This window comes from Sciurus vulgaris (genome assembly GCF_902686455.1).
Source record: "Sciurus vulgaris genome assembly, chromosome: 14".
Taxonomy (NCBI): Eukaryota; Metazoa; Chordata; class Mammalia; order Rodentia; family Sciuridae; genus Sciurus; species Sciurus vulgaris.
The window spans coordinates 29,590,943-29,611,113 of NC_136475.1; the positions used below are offsets into that span (position 1 = coordinate 29,590,943).

At 35.3% G+C, this 20,171-nt stretch overlaps 1 protein-coding gene across 7 annotated transcripts in view; it reads left to right on the forward strand.

Annotated features, from left to right (window-relative positions):
* Nucleotides 1-20,171, forward strand: part of ALMS1 (ALMS1 centrosome and basal body associated protein) — a 229,577-nt gene that overhangs the window by 167,594 nt on the left and 41,812 nt on the right. For all 7 annotated transcript variants that reach the window (XM_079111389.1, XM_079111393.1, XM_079111391.1 and 4 more), the window contains 3 exons: nucleotides 999-1,157; nucleotides 9,266-9,436; nucleotides 13,041-14,191. In XM_079111389.1, the coding sequence (XP_078967515.1) occupies nucleotides 999-1,157; nucleotides 9,266-9,436; nucleotides 13,041-14,191 (1,481 nt within the window). The remainder of the gene's footprint in view (nucleotides 1-998; nucleotides 1,158-9,265; nucleotides 9,437-13,040; nucleotides 14,192-20,171) is intronic.

Genomic DNA, 20,171 nt, shown 5'->3' on the forward strand with positions numbered 1-20,171 from the left:
TGAATAAATTAAAAAGAAATAAAGATCCATTGACAACTAAAAAAGATTTTAGAACTTTTTTTAAATGTCCTAAAAATTTCAAATTTCATGTTTTTTTTTTTTTTTTTTTTTTTTTTTTTTTTGTACCAGGGAATGAACCCAGGGGTGTTTTACCACTGAGCCACATCAAAAACCCTTTTAAATAAATTATTTAGAGAAACACAGGGTCTCTGAGTTGCTTAGGGCCTTACTATATTGCTGAGGCTGGCTTTGAACTTGAGATCCTCCTGCTTCAGTCTTCTAAGCTTCTGGGATTAAAGGTACAAAAGATACAAAAGATATAAAAGATAAAGGTACAAAAGATTAAAGGCTCAAAAGATACTTAGAACAAAGCAATTACGAGGATTAAAGTAATAGAAATAAGAAAAAATAATGAATTTAAAAGAAAAGAGCTAGCATGGTAAGTAAAAGTAAGACTGATTCTTTGTTTTTAGTAATCTCTAATGCCTTTCTGATTTCTGTGTTGAAAAATAGTAATAGAAATAGGAAATAAAGTATAACCAAGATAAAAAAAGGAGAAACAAAGTATTAGATAACTATAAAAGGATATGAGAGTGCTATGTATAAAATCTAGATAATATAAGTGTTTTTCTTAGGCTATATGAAATACCACAGTTGGCTTCATAAATGACAAAAACTGAGTAGGCCAAAGAGTTTGAGAGTCTTGTTCAAATCTACTTTTTTACTTTGAAAATCATTACTTGATCTATAACTTTTTTTTTATTTTATTTTATTTTTTTATAACTTTTTTGAAACTGTTGCATCAAATTAGCAAAGAACAAGTATTATTTAAAATTTCAATTCATGTCACAGTTTTTATGGTGGAGCCTAAAGTTCTTTTTTCCTAATTTATAAAGGGCTGGGGGGGTCTGAAGTGTTTTGGGAGGAGGTGGGAGGGTTGCTTGTTTATTGTGTTCATTTTTCATTCTCTGTGGGATCAAATGATGTCATTTTTCTAGAGGTTCCAGTTCATGTTGCCATCACTATGGATCAAAACCTCTCAGACAAAAACCTCTCAGACAAAAAGCAGAAAGAGGAGAACTCAAGTCAAAGGATATTGACTAAAGAAGAAGAAAAATGGCCTGAAGAAGAAGAATCCTTGCAGAACGATACTGCAGGTAGCTGAATGGGATTGTTTGTATATTATTTTCTTCTGGTCTTATAAAATATATTCTTTAGTCTCTTCTTGCTGTCTTCAACCTGCCTCTATTTTACTCATACATGAAGTAGTTTTAAGGGATTCCTAGTTACATTTTTTGTATGTTTTGGCAGGGGTAAAACTGACATTTTGAAAACTCTTTGAGATATTCTTAGAAAACTTTTGAATAAAATACACAAATTAATCTAATTGTCAGAAATTCACTTAATGGAGTTTCCTCCTTTACTGATAAAATATTTCAAGTCCATGAAATTCCAATACCATTGCTTTACTCTAAAGCTTATTCTAAATAATAAGACTTTATTCTCTAGGAATTCATCTTGTTTACTTCTGAACTACCTTTCCAGTTATTTTACTAAAAATGTATTATGCTTCTTAAAAGTGCCTTAAAAGTACATGTTTAAGTTAGGATTATCTTTGGCTCTGAGAGATGAAAACAAGTAACAAGATAACATTGGCTTAAAGAAAACAGGAGAACATTTCTCATAAAAATAGAGGTGGTCATCCAGGATTGACAAGATGCTTCCATGTACCAGGAAGCAATGCTCTTTCTTTTCTGTTGATCTCCATTCTCTTCCAGCCAGTCAGCAGGAAGAAAGGGAAAGGAAAAAAAGCATAATTCCTTCCTTTAAGGATACTTCTCAGAAGTTGCATGTACTGTTCCCTTTGCATCCTAATTGCCAGACTTGGCCACATGGTCACACCAAACTACATTACCAGGGAGACTGATAGTCTTCATTTTTGTAACCATATGCCCAGCTTAATTTAGGTCCCTATTTTAGAGGAAAAGGAAATGGGTATTAGAGGACAGATGGTATTTCTGCTATAATTATAAACTGGAAACAGATTTTAGAGCAGAATTAGCCACTTTTTTATATATTGGTTTTTTTTTTTTTTTTTCTTTCTTTTTTAAAGAAGTTCCACTGTATTCTGGAAAACGCTTCATAATTTTATCCCTTTTCTGCTGTCGCTAATGATGTTCTGGAAGCAGTTGTGATCTTGTTAGTCTCCTAATCAACTTTAGTTTTCATTGCCTTTGAGAATAAAATCTAATCTGATTTTTTAATATTGAAAAGTGCTTTTAGTATCATCTTCCAGAACATTAGAACCAGCTCCCAAACAATGTTTTGAAGGCTTGTTCTCACCTCTTTTCCTTATAGATTCAGTAATCAAATAAGCCACATACATTCACTATCACTTAGATGCTCATTTGTTTTCCCAATTCCATTTTCTTGTTATGTACTCACCTTTGCTTAAAATGCCTTTCTCTCTCCACCTCAAGGTGTATCCCATCTTCTAATGCCCAAATCACTTGTCGAGAGTTTTTCTTTGATAGTTCTTGGACTTCTTACACCTCTTATCTCTTTCTCTCTTCTGGTATAGTCTTTATATAGCCTCTGTTTATGTACGTGTTCTTTTTATTACTTCAATTTACATTGTTTGCTAAATACATTTTTTTTAAATTTATTTTTATTGTAAACAAATGGGATACATGTTGTTTCTGTTTGTACATGGAGTAACAGCATGCCATTTGCATATTCATAAATTTACATAGAGTAATGATGTTTGATTCATTCCATTATTTTTTTCCTTCCCCCCCACCCCACCCACCTCTCTTTTCCCTCTATACAGTCCCTCCTTCCTCCATTCTTGTCCCACTCCCACCCCACATTAAGTGTCATCATCTGCTTATGAGTGAGATCATTCCTCTTTTGGATTTTTGAGATTGGCTTATTTCACTTAACATGATATTCTCCAGTTTCATCCATTTGCCTGTAAATGCCATAATTTTATTATTCTTTATAGCTGAGTAATATTCCATTGTATATATATACCACAGTTTCTTTATCCATTCATCAATTGAAAGACATCTAAGTTGGTTCCATAGTCTGGCTATTGTGAATTGATCTGCTATAAACATTGATGTGGCTGTATCTCTGTAGTGTGCTGATTTTAAATCCGTTGGGTATAGGCCGAGGAGTGGGATAGCTGGGTCAAATGGTAGGTCCATTCCAAGTTTTCTAAGGAATCTCCACACTGCTTTCCAGAGTGGCTGCACTAATTTGCGGTCCCACCAGCAATGTATGAGTGTACCTTTTTCCCCACATCCTCTCCAACACCTATTGTTGATTGTGTTCTTGATAATCGCCATTCTAATTGGGGTGAGATGGAATCTTAGTGTAGTTTTGATTTGCATTTCTCTTTTTACTAAGGATGTTGAACATTTTTTCATATATCTGTTGATTGCTTGTACATCTTCTTCTGTGAAGTGTCTGTTCATTTCCTTAGCCCATTTGTTGATTGGGTTATTTGTATTCTTGGTGTAGAGTTTTTTGAGTTCTTTATATATTCTGGAAATTAGTGCTCTATCTGAAGTACGAGAGGCAAAGATATTCTCCCACTCTGTAGGCTCTCTCTTCACATTGCTGATAGTTTCCTTTGCTGAGAGAAAGCTTTTTAGTTTGAATCTATCCCAGTTATTGATTCTTGCTTTTATTTCTTGTGCTATGGAAGTCCTGTTAAGGAATTGTGATCCTAAGCCAACATGTTGAAGATTTGGACCTACTTTTTCTTCTATAAGATGCAGGGTCTCTGGTCTGATTTCAAGGTCCTTGATCCATTGTGAGTTGAGTTTCGTGCAGGGTGAGAGATAGGGATTTAGTTTCATTCTGTTGCATATGGATTCCCAGTTTTCCCAGCACCATTTGTTGAAGAGGCTATCTTTTCTCCATTGCATATTTTTAGCACCTTTGTCTAGTATTAGAAAATTGTATTTATTTGGGTTTGTGTCCGTGTCCTCTATTCTATACCATTGATCTACCCGTCTATTTTGGTGCCAATACCATGCCGTTTTTGTTACTATTGCTTTGTAGTATAGTCGAAGTTCTGGTATTGCGATACTCCCTGTTTCATTCTTCCTACTAAGGATTGTTTTAGCTATTCTGGGTTTCTTATTCTTCCAGATGAATTTCATGATTGCTTGCTCTATTTCTGTGAGGTACGTCCTTGGGATTTTAATTGGAATTGCATTGAATCTGTATAGCACTTTTGGTAGTATGGCCATTCTGACAATATTAATTCTGCCTATCCAAGAACATGGGAGATCTTTCCATCTTCTAAGGTCTTCCTTAATTTCTTTCTTCATTGTTTTGTAGTTTTCATTGTAGAGATCTTTTACCTCTTTGGTTAGATTGATACCCAAGTATTTTATTTTTTTTGAGGCTATTGCAAATGGAGTTGTTTTCCTCATTTCCCTTTCAGCTGTTTCATTGCTTGCATATAAAAATGCTGTAGATTTATGCGTGTTGATTTTATAGCCTGCTATTTTTCTGAATTCATTGATGAGGTCTAGAAGTTTTCTGGAGGTTTTTGCATCCTCTAAATATAGAATCATGTCATCCGCAAATAGTGACAGCTTAAGTTCCTCTTTTCCTATTTGTATCCCTTTAATTTCTTTAGTCTGCCTAATTGCTCTGGCTAGAGTTTCGAGGACAATGTTGAATAGAAGTGGTGAAAGAGGACATCCCTGTCTTGTTCCCGTTTTTAAAGGGAATGGTTTCAGTCTTTCTCCATTAAGAATGATGTTGGCCATGGGCTTAGCCTAAATAGCCTTTACAAGGTTCGGGTATGTTCCTACTATCCCTATTTTTTTAGTGTTTTCAGCATGAAGGGGTGTTGTATATTGTCAAATGCTTTTTCTGCGTCAATTGAAATAACCATATGATTCTTATCCTTAAGTCTGTTGACATGATGGATTACGTTTATTGATTTACGGATGTTAAACCATCCTTGCATTCCAGGAATGAACCCCACTTGATCGTGGTGCACAATTTTCTTAATATGTTTTTGGATATGGTTTGCCAATATTTTGTTAAGGATCTTAGCATCTATATTCATCAAGGATATTAGTCTAAAATTTTCTTTCTTTGATGTGTCTTTTCCTGGTTAGGGTATGAGGGTGATATTAGCTTCATAGAATGAGTTCGGTAGGGTACCCTCCTTTTCTATTTCCTGGAATACTTGGAGAAGTACTGGAATGAGTTCTTCTTTGAAGGTCTTGTAGAACTCGGCTGAGAATCCGTCTGGTCCTGGGCTTTTCTTGGATGTTAGATTTTTAATGGCTTCTTCTATTTTGTTGCTTGATATTGATCTGTTTAAATCGTGTATGTCTTCCTGGTTCAGTTTGGGAGGAGCATGTGTCTCTAGAAATTTGTCAATGTCTTCAGTAGTTTCTATTTTGTTGGAATACAGATTTTCAAAGTAGCTTCTCATTATGTTCTGTATCTCAGTGGTGTCTGTTGTGATATTTCCTTTTGCATCATGTATTTTAGTAATTTGAATCTTCTCTTTCCTTCTCTGTTAGTGTGGCTAAGGGTTTATCTATTTTGTTTACTTTCTCAAAGAACCAACTTTTTGTTCTGTCAATTTTTTGAATAGTTTCTTTTGTTTCAATTTCATTGATTTCAGCTCTGATTTTAATGATTTCCTGTCTTCTACTACTTTTGCTGTTATTCTGTTCTTCTTTTTCTAGGGCTTTGAGCTGTAATGTTAGGTCATTTAGTTGTTGACTTTTCATTCTTTTCTGGAATGTGCTCCATGCAATGAATTTTCCTCTTAGTACCGCTTTCATAGTGTCCCAGAGATTTTGATATGTTGTATCATCATTCTCATTGACCTCTAAGAATTTTTTAATCTCCTCCCTGATGTTTTTTGTTATCCATGTTTCATTCAATAGCATATTATTTAGTCTCCAAGTGTTGGAGTAATTTCCCTTTTTAATTTTGTCATTGATTTCTACTCTCAGTCCATTATGATCTGATAGAACACAAGGCAGTATCTCTATTTTTTTGCATTTCCGAAGGGCTGCTTTGTGGCATAACATATGGTCTATCTTCGAGAAGGTTCCATGTGCTGCTGAGAAGAAAGTGTATTCGCTCGTTGATGGATGGAATATTCTATATATGTCTATTAAGTCTAGGTTATTGATCGTGTTACTGAGTTCTATGGTTTGTTTGGTTGGATCTATCTAGTGGAGACAGCGGTGCCTTAAAGTCGCCCAGAATTATTGTGTTGTGGTCTATGTGATTCTTGAAATTGAGAAGGATTTGTTTGATGTACAGGGATGCACCATTGTTTGGGGCATAAATATTTACTATCGTTATGTCTTCCAGATTCTGGTTTCCTTAAGCAGCATGAAATGTCCTTCTTTATCCCTCTGACTAACTTTGGCTTGAAATCCACTTTATCTGATATAGGGATGGAAACCCCTGTTTTTTTATTGGGTCCATGTGCATGGTAGGTTTCTTCCCACCCTTTCACCTTTAGTCTGTGGATGTCTTTTTCTATGAGATGAGTCTCTTGCAGGCAGTAGATTGTTGGGTCTTTCTGTTTAATCCATTCTTCCAGTCTATGTCTTTTGATTGATGAGTTTAGGCCATTAACGTTCAGGGTTATTATTGAGAAATGATTTGTATTCCCAGTCATTTGGCTTATTTTTGGTTTTTAAGTTGGCTTGGTTTCTCCTTTGAGTGGTTTTTCTCTAAGGTAGTTCCTCCTTTTGCTGACCTACATTGTTGTTTTTCATTTCCTCCTCATGGAATATTTTGTTGAGAACATTCTGTAGTGCAGGCTTTCTATTTGTAAATTCTTTTAACTTTTGTTTATCATGGAAGGATTTTATTTCATCTTCCAATCTGAAGGTTAGTTTTGCTGGGTATAGGATTCTTGGTTGACAACCATGTTCTTTCAGAGCTTGAAATATGTTGGTCCAGGCCCTTCTAGCTTTTAGAGTCTGGGTTGAGAAGTCGGCTGCTATATGTATTGGTTTCCCCCTGTATGGAATCTCATGCTTTTCTCTCGCGGCCTTTAAAATCCTATCTTTATTTTGAATGTTAAGCATTTTCAGTGTAATGTGCCTTGGTGTGGATCTGTTGTGATTCTGTGCATTTGGTGTTCTATAAGGCTCTTGTATTTGGTTTTCCATTTCATTCTTCAGGTTTGGGAAATTTTCTGCTATTGTTTCATTGAATAGGTTGTTCATTCCTTTGGTTTGTATCTCTGTGCCTTCCTCAATCCCAATAATTCTTAAATTTGATCTTTTCATGATGTCCCATAGTTCTTGGAGATTCTGTTCATGATTTCTTACCATCTTCTCTGTTTGGGCGACTTTATTTTCAAGATTAAATATTTTGTCTTCATTGTCTGAGGTTCTGTCTTCCAAGTGGTCTAGTCTGTTGGTGATGTTTTCCATTGAGTTTTTTATTTGGTTCATTGTCTCCTTCATTTCAAGGATTTCCATTTGGTTTTTTTTTTGAGAATCTCTATCTCTTTGTTGAAATGATCTTTTGCTTCCTGCAGGTGCTCTTTCAGCTTATCGGTATTATCATTCATTGCCTGCATTTGCTCTCTTATCTCATCCTTTGCTTTATGAATCATCTTAATCATGTATAATCTGAAGTCCTATTCTGACATTTCTTGTAACATACTGTCATTGGATTCTATTACTATAGAATCTAGATTTGTTTGGATCATTTTTTTCCCTTGTTTTTTCATGTTGTTCATGTATCTTCCCCTCTAGCGCTGCAGATCTGGGGTATTGCAGATTTCCCCCTATATAGGCTTATAGTGGCTCTATAGGTTTCCAAAACCCTTTCTTTAAGGGGAGATCAATATTAGCAGTGCCCAAACCAGACAGTATGCGATCCTAGACCAAATAGCCCCTATGGGGACAATAACATCATGTAAATAAGGGAGAAAGCAACTCTGAGGGAACAGGTAAACAGAAGGAAAAGAAAGCAAGAAACGTAAAGAAATTAAAACTTAAATTTTTTTTTAAAAAAGGAGAAGAAATAAAATCTCCTGTATAATAGTCATATACTAATGAAACCTCCCAGTGTTCAATAGCCTGATGTATAAAAGGTACCTGACAATGAGCTTCAAGCCTCCAGCAAGCGTCGCATGATGGGATTTGCCCCATCCGAAGATCAGAGCTACGGCTTCCAGGATTATCCAAGATGGCTGCTCTGGCTTCCAAATGTGTTGGCAAATGGGGAGCTGCAGCTCAGGGGTGGACGTGGTCAGCTGGAGGTCCTGGAGACAGGATTCAGTTGGTCCGGCAGTGGTCCTGGAGATCGGGTGTGTTTGGTGTGGTTGTGGGATCCAGGAAGCCGGGTGCAATCAGTTGGTCTGGGTTCCTGGTGATAGGGCACAGTCAGTTGGTCTGGGGGTCCTGGCGGCAAGGAGCAGTCAGTCCATGTGAGGGCCCCAGAGGCAGGGAGTGATCGGTCGGGCTGAGGGATCCTGGAGACAGGATTCAGTCAGTCCGGCCAGGGGTCCTACAGGGCCTGGCTGTTGTCTCAAAATGGCGGCAGCCATGTGTAATCAAACCTGCAGGTACTGTAACAGTGAACTTCCAGGCAGCAGCAGGCAGCTGGTTCTCCACTGGCGGTCTGCGGTCAATCTGCTGGCAGCTGTCGGTCGATCAGGAGGTGAACCTGGAGCGTTGGGTAATGGATAGGGGTAAGGCAGGCGATGGACAGGCGAGAGGCAGGCAAATGGCGGATGATAGATGCCTGACAGTGATTAATCTGCTCTCAAAAAAGGCGTCGATATGCTGGCAGATTGCAGGTGATGACAGCAGACAAATGGGGTAAAGAGCAGGGGATCCATAAGCAGCAAAAACTGCCTCACTGAGAAACAGATATCCTCTGCTTGAATCTGGCGTTGCAGAGCGACAAGGAACGCAGCCTCCCTCTAGACCGCCATCTTGGATCTCCTCTTTTTTTTTTAAATATTTTTTAGTTGTTTATGGACCTTTATTTTATTTTTGAAATTTATTTGTATGTGGTGCTGAGAATCAAACCCAGTGCGTCACGCATGCTAAGCAAGCAGTCTTACCACTGAGCTACATTCCCAGCCCTGCTAAATACATTTGTGATTGACCTTTTTTTTTTTTTTTTTTGACACTAGTAGCACAATGCCTTCACATTTTTCACATAAAGATGCTTAGAGGTATTTTAAATTTTGGGGGTCAATTTGGGGTATAATTTAGTTATTTTCCTCTCTTAGGTTCCAGTGATGCTACTACTGCCAAACACTTAATTCAAGTACAAGATATAAAGGTTGAAAACCTACCAGACACGAAACCCATTGAACATAAAGAGGAAATTTATATTAATAGAGCAGTTCCTAAGGAAGCCTGGTCGGAAAAGAAAGAATCCTTACAGATAGACATTTCAGGTAACGGAGTTGTATATGCATGTATTTCTGTGTGTCTGTGTTATTGTTTCATTCTGATGAAAATTCAGCTTCATTATTTAAACAAAGATCCATTTTTTTCCTCCCCCTTTTTTCTTTTTTTTTAACTTACACAAATAATTTCAATGCTACTTTGTCTGTGTGGATATATGTATTGATTTGTAAAAATTATTTTTAAATAAGTTCTGGGAAAAGATGCAGCAACTTAGAAACAGGATTATAAGAAACTACAGTCAGCCCTCTGTAACTGTGGATTTTGCATTTGTGGATTCAGCCAACCCAGATCAAATTTATTTGGGAAAAAATTGTTACTTTATTGCACATGTACTTTTTTCTCCTTGTCATTAGTCTCTAAACAACTATTTATATAGCATTTTCATTGTATTTAGTATTATAAGTGATCTAACAGTGATTTAAAGTGTAGAGGAAGATATCCTTAGTTTATATGCAAATTCCTCCCCATTTTTTATAAGGTACTTAAGCATCCACAGAATTTGGCATCTGGGAGAGGTCCTGTGTCCAGTCCCCCAGGATATCGAAGGATAATTGCATCTAACACTGATAGTATTAGAAGTGAAATATCATGTCTCAGTACTGAAACAGGGAAAACCTAAACCCTAAAAGGTATTCCAGAAGACTGACAAAGACAATGACAGCATCAATATAAATTTTTTAAGAAATTATAGTAAGAAAGAGCCCAAATCAAATCCATTTATATTTGTCCATGACCCCATTTTTATGACATAAATGCATATGGAACACAAACCATTACTACCTAGTTGTCGAACTTTGTCTCTCAGATGAAGCTAGAAGAGTATTCAGATAAGAACAGAAAGGAGTCCAGGAACTTATCTATCTATCCTGTATGTTGAACAAGGGTAACAATTTCAATAAGGTAACAGTACTATGCAATGAGGATAGTCTCTTCAATGAATGGTGCTGGGAAAACTGGGTAACCACACGCAAAACATGAAGTTTAATTTTTATAGCATGAAAAATACTAAAATGAAAGCCAGGAAATTTATGTTGCTTTAAAGAATGAAAATATGGAAAAATACTTTTTTTCATGTAGACAAAAAAAGTAAAAACAGAATAAACTATCAGAAACATGAACACTCAAAAAGGTCTAATATAGAATAGTAGCAGGGACAGAGCTTACAACTCGATGTTTTCAAGGTTCATCCAAGTTCTAACAAATGTCAATATTTCATTCATTTCAGTGACCGAATTGTATGCGTATACCACATTTTGCTTATCACTTTGTCCGTTAATGGACATTCAAGTTGTTTCTGCCATTTTGCTATTATTAATAATGCTACTGTAAACATTCATTTGCCAGTTTTTGTATGAACAATTCCCAAGAGTGCAGGTGCTGAGTCATGAACTAACAATGATTAATCATTTGAGGAATTGCCATACTGCTAGAGCAGCTGCTCCATTTTACATTCCCATTAGCAGTTTGTGAGAATTCTGATTTCTCAACAACCTCAGCAACGTTTATTACCTGACTTTTTGAGTATAGCCATCCTGGAATGTGTGAGGTAGTATTTCCTTCCTTTTAATTTACATCACCTTCATGACCGATCATGTTGAGCATCTTTTTTTCATGTGTTTATTACCCAGTTGTATGTCTTGGAGAGATAGTTATTCAGATTCTGACCTGGTTTTTAATTAGTTTATTTTTTTATTATAGAGTTCTAAGAAATCTTTATGTATTCCAGATATGTATCCCTTATTGGATATGTGATTTGCAAAGATTTTATCAAATTCTGTGGCTTATCTCTTTATTTTCTTGATGGTATCCTTTGAATCCCAAAAGATTTACTTCTGATAAATTACACCTAGTTTTGTACATTCTTTTGTAGTTCATGTTTTGTACATCATAGCTAAGGATCCTTTGCTAAATCCGAGGTAATGAAGGTTTATAACTATGTTTTCTTCTAAGTGTTTTTATGGTTTTCACTTTTACATTTATGTCATTGATCCATTTTGAGTTAATATTGTATGTGGTATGAGGTAAGAATTTACCTTTGTTCCTTTACATGTGGGTATTCATTTATCCCAGCACTTTCTGCTAAAAAGACTATTCTTTCCTTGATGAATAGTCTTGGCAAGGAAAGAGAATAGTCTTTGTACCATACTGAAGATGAGTCCACCATAGATGTATAGTTTTGTTTGTTGACTCTCAGTAATATCAAAATAATAACCTATTGATGTGTATGTTTATCCTTGACATTACTACCCTGTCTCGATTACAGTTGATTTGCAGTAAGTTTTGAAATTGGGAAGTATGAATTCCTCCAGCTTTGTTTTATTTTTCTGAATCATGTTGGCTACTCTGGGTCCCTTACTTTCCATGTGAATTTTCAAATTATCTTGGCAATTTCTATAAAGAAGCAAACTGAGATTCTGATAGGGATTGTATTGAATTGGTAGGTCAATTTGAGGAGTGTTACCTTCTTAATAATGTTAAGTTTTTCAGTCTATAACATGAGAAGTTTTCCATTTATTTAGATCTTTAATTTTTTAACAAGGTGTTATAGTTTTCAGATTATAAGTTTTGCATTTATTTTGTTACATTCATTCCAAAGAATTTTATTTTTTATGCTGTCATGATGAGAATATTTTAAAATTTGAACATGGATATTTAATATTATAATTCTATGTTTCTTAATAAATCAGCATATTTTTATACTACCTATTTTTCTTTCTTACAATATGTGTACACGAAAATGCTACATATAACAAAAATACCACATAAACTTATTTCTTACAGTTCTGGAGACTGAGACGTCCAAGATCAAGGTGCTAGCATATGTAGTATCTGGTGAGGGCCCAGTTTGCTTCTAAGATTGTGCCTTGTTGCTTTGGCCCCACATGGAAGAAGGCATTTAGGCTGTGTCCTCACTTGACAGAGAAGAAGAAGAACAGGTTCCTCCAAGCTCTTTTATAAGGGCAGTAATCCCACTTGTGAAGATGGAGCCTTCATGACCTAATCACCTCCTGAAGTTTCCATCATTAAATGCTACTTCAGAAGGACACAAACATTGAAACCTTATGTTATAAGATATTGCATTCAAAAATGCCTCTTTGACATAGAATAATGATTGTGATGAGATGAAACTCTAAAGTAGTACATTTTATATGTATTCTATTACAATAAAAGAAATCGGGGGGGAAGGTAAAAATGTTTCACAGAAAAGGACTTTTAAAAGAGTTTAAAACAAGAGAACACATGTAATAACACTCCACACATGACAGGCAGCTGTACAAATCACAGCTGAACTTAAAATCTGAGAACTAAAGTGCCTTCCTTGAAGTCACATAGTTGAGCAGTTCAGACCAGAACCCAAGTGTTTGGACACCACAATGCCATACTTTTACCATGTCCACCTGGCTGCTGAGTACAAGGCATGAGTCTTTTGGGCAGGCAATGAATTTTATAAAACTTTATAAATTAATTTTTTCCTTCAGTCTTTGTTCTATGTCTACAGAACTCAGTACTAATAGTATTTCTAAAGGTAATGCAAATGTTTTTTAAATCTTTCAAAATATTTTTTTGTCTCTCCCTTGTCTCTCTTTTCAGAGTCTGAATGTCATTCAGAATTTGAAAATACTACTCATTCTGTCTTCAGGTCAGCCAAGTTTTATTTTCATCATCCAGTGCACCTACTAAGTGAACAAGATTTTTGCCATGAATCTTTGGGAAGAAGTGTTTTAATGAGACATTCTTGGAAAGATTTCTTTCACCATCATTCAGACAAACACAGAGAACATACATGTCTTCCTCTTCCTTATCAAAATGTGGACAAGACTATGGATTATACCAGAATAAAGAGCCTCAGCATCAATATGAATGTGGGAGACAAGGAAGTGACTACCAAAAGTCAGGCCAGAGACCATCTAAAAAGTAACGGACAAATTAATGATCCTAAAAGGGATGAGAAGGTCACCCCAGAGTTAACAACTCCGCATACTGCAAGTTTGAATGAACTCTGGAACAAGTACCAGGAGCGACAGAGGCAACAGAAACTGCCAGATGTCAGTGACAGGAAAGAGCTGTCCTTGGTGGAACGACTTGATCGTTTGGCTAAACTTCTTCAGAATCCCATCACACATTCTCTCCAGGCCTCAGAAAGTATACAAGATGATAACAGAAGGGAACAAATTAAAGAATGGAGTTATAAACAGAAACAGCAGAAAAGCAAGTTTCAGAAGCAAAAGCGTTATAAAAGCATAGAGAAAGGCCATAAAAACATATGTGATCTTAAAAAATGCAAGGTACTTTCTCCTCATCAAAGTGGGAGGTCCAATCAGATTAAGATTGAACAGATTAAATTTGATAAATATATTCTGAGAAAACAGCCAGATTTACATTATATCAGCAACACTTCTTCAGATTCTAGACCCTCAGAGGAAAGTGAACTGTTCACAGATACTCCGACCAATATTCTTTCCACCACCACTTCTCCTGTGGAATCTGATATAATGACCCAAACAGATAGAGAGGTGACTTTGCATGAAAGAAGTAGCTCTATTTCCACCATTGACACTGCCCGATTGATCCAAGCTTTTGGCCATGAAAGAGTATGTTTGTCACCCAGACGAGTTAAATTATATAGTAGCATCACCAACCAACAGAGGAGATACCTTGAAAAGCGGTGCAAGCACAAGAAATCATTGAATACAGGCTATCCCCAAATGACTTCTGAGCACACCAGAAGGAGACACATCCAGGTACATGGCTGCAAATTCCATCTGGCAATGTGACTGCCTTTTTCATGGACTCTTTAGTTAATCTGTGCACTCAGGTGAAAAAAAAAAAAAAAAAGCCATTTGCCCTTTCCTCACTATAACATTGCTTACCAACTGGAAAAGAGTGAGAAAGTGTAGTACAGTGCATTGTGAGTTGTCATTCTTTTCATCAACACTCATTTACTGATCGTCCTTCGGATGAAGGGCTTTGCTGCTAGATACTTCAGAATCTGCAAAGTATACCCCTGACTTGGGGGAGTTTCGAGTTTAGAATGACCTCTGTTCTGAACAGTGTTGCCTATTTTTTTTTATTATTATTATTATTTCCTCCAGTCTTCCAAGAAATATTTGAGATACTTTTACATGTACACACACACACACACACGCAAATAATACAATATGCTTTTTAAAAAGTAAATGAAGAACTGGGATGATAGAAAAATTAAAGTTGGGGTGAACTGCAACATGATTTTTTTTTTTTAAATGAAGAATTGTGAGTGATGGATAGAAAAACTGAAGCCAGAGGGAGATAAATTTACCTGGTGGATGTGTTTGCTAGAAGCTAGCTACAAATTGGCATTGTTTTTTAGTACATAGTGTTGCCAGAATTTTGTGATGAGTTAAATCATATGAAAGGAAACCAAATTTTCAAAAGCATTTTACAGATATTTCTGATACAAATACCTAAGAGAAATTTCCTTACCTGTCTATAAAAAAGGCTCCTCAGTGTAACAGAGCCTTCCACAACCTCCTTATAATAGATACCATAACAATAACAGACTACTATCATATTCCTTAGAGGGTAAAGGCAGATCTAATGGGGTTGACAAATTAAATCATTGCTTTACCAAAGAGTAAAATTTAGAATACCTAGAGAAGTACTTTCCAAAGAGAGATGCTCTGTGTTGAGTGTGGAAAGGAAAATATTAGAATTTATATTCATTTTGCTCAACTTTTTAAAACTGATATTTTTATGTATGCTATAAAACATGAGTACAGTAGTAACAGTTTAAAAATAAATGTCTATTTTGGCAGTTCGTGCTCAAAAATATTTTTTCAGTAGGATTGTGTGACCAAAACAATTTGGAGACCATGTATCTGGAGAAAAGGAGGTACAAGATGGTCAGTTTACCATAAATAGTATTTCTTATAATTGAACTTTCGGTAGGTATTAAATGCCAGTGATTGTATATATTAATGGAATGTGATTATTTTAAGTAATGAAGAACTGAGGATATAGGGAAGATAAGGAAAAGGATCCAGGTAGGTTTGTGAGTATTTGAAAATATATAACACAAAATTTAGTTTTGACTATTTATTTTAAACAGTTCAGTGGCATTGAGTACATTCACAGGGTTTTACAACCATCACCACTGTTTGGTTTTTTTTTTTTTTTTTTTTTTTTTTTTTTTTTTTTTATCACCCCAGTGGAAACCCCATACCCATTAAGCAGTGACTTCCTATTTCTACCCTTTCCACTAGTCCCTGACAACAAATAATTTATTGCTTGACTCTGTGTTTTCTTGTTCTTATAAATGGAATCATATAATGTGTGACCTTTGACATGATGATTTAAATGTTCATTTGTGTCATAGCACATACTAGTACTTCCTTTTCATGACCGAATAATATTCTGTCACCTATATATACTGCATATTGTTTATCCATTCATCTATTGATGGACATTTGGGTTGGCTAGACAGTTTCCCCTCTTTGGCTTTTGTGAACAGAGCTGTTATAGAACATTTCTGTGAACATTTTTGTTTGAACACTTATATGTAGTTCTTTTGAGGGCATTTACATAGGAGTGAAAATACTAGTAGTGTCATATGTCAATTCTGTCTAATTTATTAAGAAATCACTAAACTGTTCCATAGTGATTGTCATTTTACGTTTTCATCAACAATGTTAACGAGGGCTTCTTCAATTCTCCAACTTTTTCCACCTACTTTTTGCATTAGTGGGCATACTATTTTGTTCCTACCAGCAGTACACAAGGGTTTCAGTTTTGCCACACCTTGCTAACAGGTTTTTTTGTTTGTTTAATGTGTAGATCTGTGTGCTCTTACTTGAAAGGTGGTGTTTCTTTGTGGTTTTTTTTTTTGTTGTTGTTGTTTGTTTGTTCCAGGGTTTGAACTCAGGAGCACTCAACCACATCCCCAGTCCTATTTTGTATTTTCTTTAGAGACAGGGTTTCACTGAGTTGTTTAGCACCTCGCTGTTGAGGAGACTGGCTTTGAACTCGATATCCTCCTGCCTCAACATCCTAAACTGCTGGGATTACAGGTGTCTGCCACCTTGCGGGGCTCCTCTGCCTTCATTCTTTTGCATGTGTATATCCAGTTTTTATAACATTTTTTGTTAAAAAGACTATTTTCTCCATTGAATATTCCTTGATACTCTTGTCGAAAATCGTTTGACCATATACAGTACTAGCATAAAGACAGACATATAGATCAATGGAATAGAATAGAAATTTATTCTATCTTTGTAGTAAGTTTGAAAGCAGAAATTGTTCTTTTTTTTCAAGATCATTTGGCTGTTCTGGATCCCTTTAGATTCCATCTGAATTTTAGTAGCTGTTTTATTCTTTCTGATGCTGTCATAAGTACAATTGCTTTCTTAATTTCATTTTTGGATTATTGCTAGTTTATAGATTTATGACTAATTTATGCATGGAGAGCCTTGTATCCTTCAGCTTTTCTGAATTGATTTATTAACTCTTAAATTTCCTTTTTTATTCTTAAGGATTTTCTACATATAAGATCATGTCATCTGCAAATAGGGATAACCTTAACTTTCTCCTTTCTAATTTGGTGCTTTTTATTTATTTTTATTTCCTATTGCTCTAATCAGAACTTCCAGTAGAGTATTGAATAGAAGTGGCAAAAGCAGCTCATTATCTCAGTCTTTTAAAACATTGAGAATGATGTTAACTGTGGATTTTTTGCATTTAACTTTCATCATGTTGAGAAAGTTCACTTTTCTTATTTTGAAGAATGTTTTTATTATTAAAATATTTTTGATTTTTGCCAAATGCCTCAGCATCTATTGAGATGATCATTAGGACTCCCCCCACTTTTTTTCTATTAATATGGTGTTCGTTTATTGATAATCACATTGGACCCACCTTGCATTCCTGGGGTAAATCCCATTTGGTCATGTAAATCCTTTTTACATGATTCTGGATTTGGTTTACTAGAATTGTGAAGAGATCTTTTGCATCTATATTCATAAGGGATATTGGTCTATCTGTTTCTTTTGATGTCTTTATTCCCCTTCTTTATCAGGGTATGCCTAGCCTCACAGAACAAGCTAGTTTTTTCTTCCTCTTTTGTTTTTCAATGATGAGTTTGAGAAGGATTGATGCTAATTCTTTAAATGTTTGATAGAATTCACCAATGATGGCATTGAGCATGTGTTTTTCATTAGAGGACTTTTTCTTATAACTGAGTCAATCTGTTGTTATAAATCTATTCAGAATTTCTTTTTTTTTTCTTATTTTTTTTCAGTGCTGGGGATTGAACTACCAGGGCCTTGTGCAAGCAAGGCAAGAACTCTGCCAATGAGCCACGTCCCAAGCCTTCTATTTCTTCTTCTTCTTTTTAAAAAATATTTAGTTATAGATGGACACAGTATCTTTACTTATTTTTATGGTGCTGAGGATTGAACCCAGGGCCCTGCACATGCGAGGCAAGCACTCTACCACTGAGCCCCAGCCCCCTAATTTATTTTCGAGTCAGTTTATATTTTGTGTTTTTTGAAATTTGTCCTTCTCTTTGTTTTTTGTCTATTTTATTTACCTCCACTGTAATCCTCATTATTTCCTCTACTTGCTGTGAGTTTAGTTTGTTCTTTTCTAATTCCTTGCAATTTAAAGTCATTATTTAAAATTTGAGATTATTCTTTTTTTAACAAAGGCATTTACAACTGTAACTTTCCCTCTGAGCACTGCCTTGGCCAATACACAATTTCTCCTAAGCTTTGCCTTCACTGCATCTCATACATTTTGGTATGTTTTGTTTTTTCATTCATCTCAAAAGTATTTTCTGATTTCTCTTCTGATTTCTTCTTTGACCATTTGGTGTATAAGACTATTTTTAAATTTCTACATATTTATAAATTCTCCAGTTTTCCTTCTGTTGACTTATTTTTATTCCATTGTAATGCTAGGTATACTTTATATGGTTTTGGTTCTTTTAAATGTATTGCACCTTCTTTCATGGGCTGACATATAGTCTTGTTTGGAAAATGTTGTATGAGCACTTGAGAAGAATGTTTATTCTGTTTTGTTGGTTGAAGTGTTCTGAATATGTCTAGTTGGCTTATAGTTTTGGTCAAGTTCTTTATTTTCTCATTGATCTTCTGTCTAGCTTGTCTATCCATTTTGAAAGTGGGGTATTGAAGTCTCCAACTATTACTGTGGAACCATCTAGTCATTCAATTCTGTCATTTTTTGCTTCATATATTTTAATTCTCTATCATCAGGTATATGTACATTCATAATTGTTTTATCTTCTTCATGGATTGACCCCTTTATCAGTATAAAATTCCCTTCTTTTTCTCCTGTAACCATTTTTAACTTAAAGTCTACTTTTTCTGTTACTAGAATAATAACAATAACCCTAGCTCTCTTTTGGTTACCATTACATGGAATATCTTTTTCCATCTTTTTTTTTTTTTTTTTTTTTGCGGTGCTGGGGATTGAACCCAAGGCCTTGTGCTTGCGAGACTGGCACTCTACCAACTGAGCTATATCCCCAGCCCCCCCATCTTTTTGTTTTAAAACTCTTGGAATATGTCAATCTAAAGTGAGTCTTTTTTAGAAAGCATGTAGATGATCTTGTGTGTGCGTATATGTGTGTGATCCAGTCTGTCATCTCTGCCTTTTAGTTTAAGAATACAATCCATGTACATTCAAAGTAATTATTCATATGAAAAGACTTACTTTTCCTATTTTGCTCTTTGTTTTCCTTATATCTTTTTTCTCAGTTCCTCCATTGCTCATTACTGCCTTTTGTGTCCAGTTTTTTTTTTTTTTTTTTGGCATGAGACTGGAGATGCATGCGAGGCAAGCACTCTACCACTGTGCTACAGCCCTTTTTCAAAAATTTTGTTTTGATAGGCTGACCATTTTTGTTTATCTGGAAATGTCTTAATTTCTCCTTCATTCTTAATGATTCATCTGCCTCAGCCTCCTGTATAGCTGGGATTACAGACCTGCACCATTGCACATAGCTCATTTCCTTCACTTTATATTTTTTACTTTTTGGGGGGTGGGATTATAATTAGCATCTTAAGCATATAACAGCCTAATTCTGAAATAATGTCACTTTAGTTTCAGTTTTACAAGAAAATCTGCTGGTACACATCTCCCTTGTCTCCCTATCTTTATAATCACAGATTATATTTTAATTTGTATTATTAACAGATTCATAATTATTATTTTGAGCATTTATCTTTTATATTATGTAAGAGGGGGAAGAAGTTATAAACCAGAAAGATAATAATATTGACTTTTAAATTAACCAATGTAATTGCTGTATTGTTTCTTTGCACAACTTCAAGTTATTGTTTACTGTCCTTTTTTAAAAAAATATTTTTAGGACTGGGGTTGTGGCTCAGTGGTAGAGCTGGTCTAGCACTTGTGAGGCACTGGGTTCGATCCTCAGGACCACATAAAAATAAGATAAAGGTAATGTGTCCACCTATAACTAAAAATATGTGCATAAAACCATATAATTTATATGCATATAAATCACATAATTTATATGTATATAAAACATAATTTATATGTATATAAAACCTATTTTTTTAGTTGTAGGTGGACACATTACCTTTATCTTATTTTTATGTGGTGCTGAGGATCGAACCCAGTGCCTCACACGTGCTAGACCAGCACCCTACCACTGAGCCACAACCCCAATCATGTTTAGTGTCCTTTTATTTCAGCTTCAAGTAC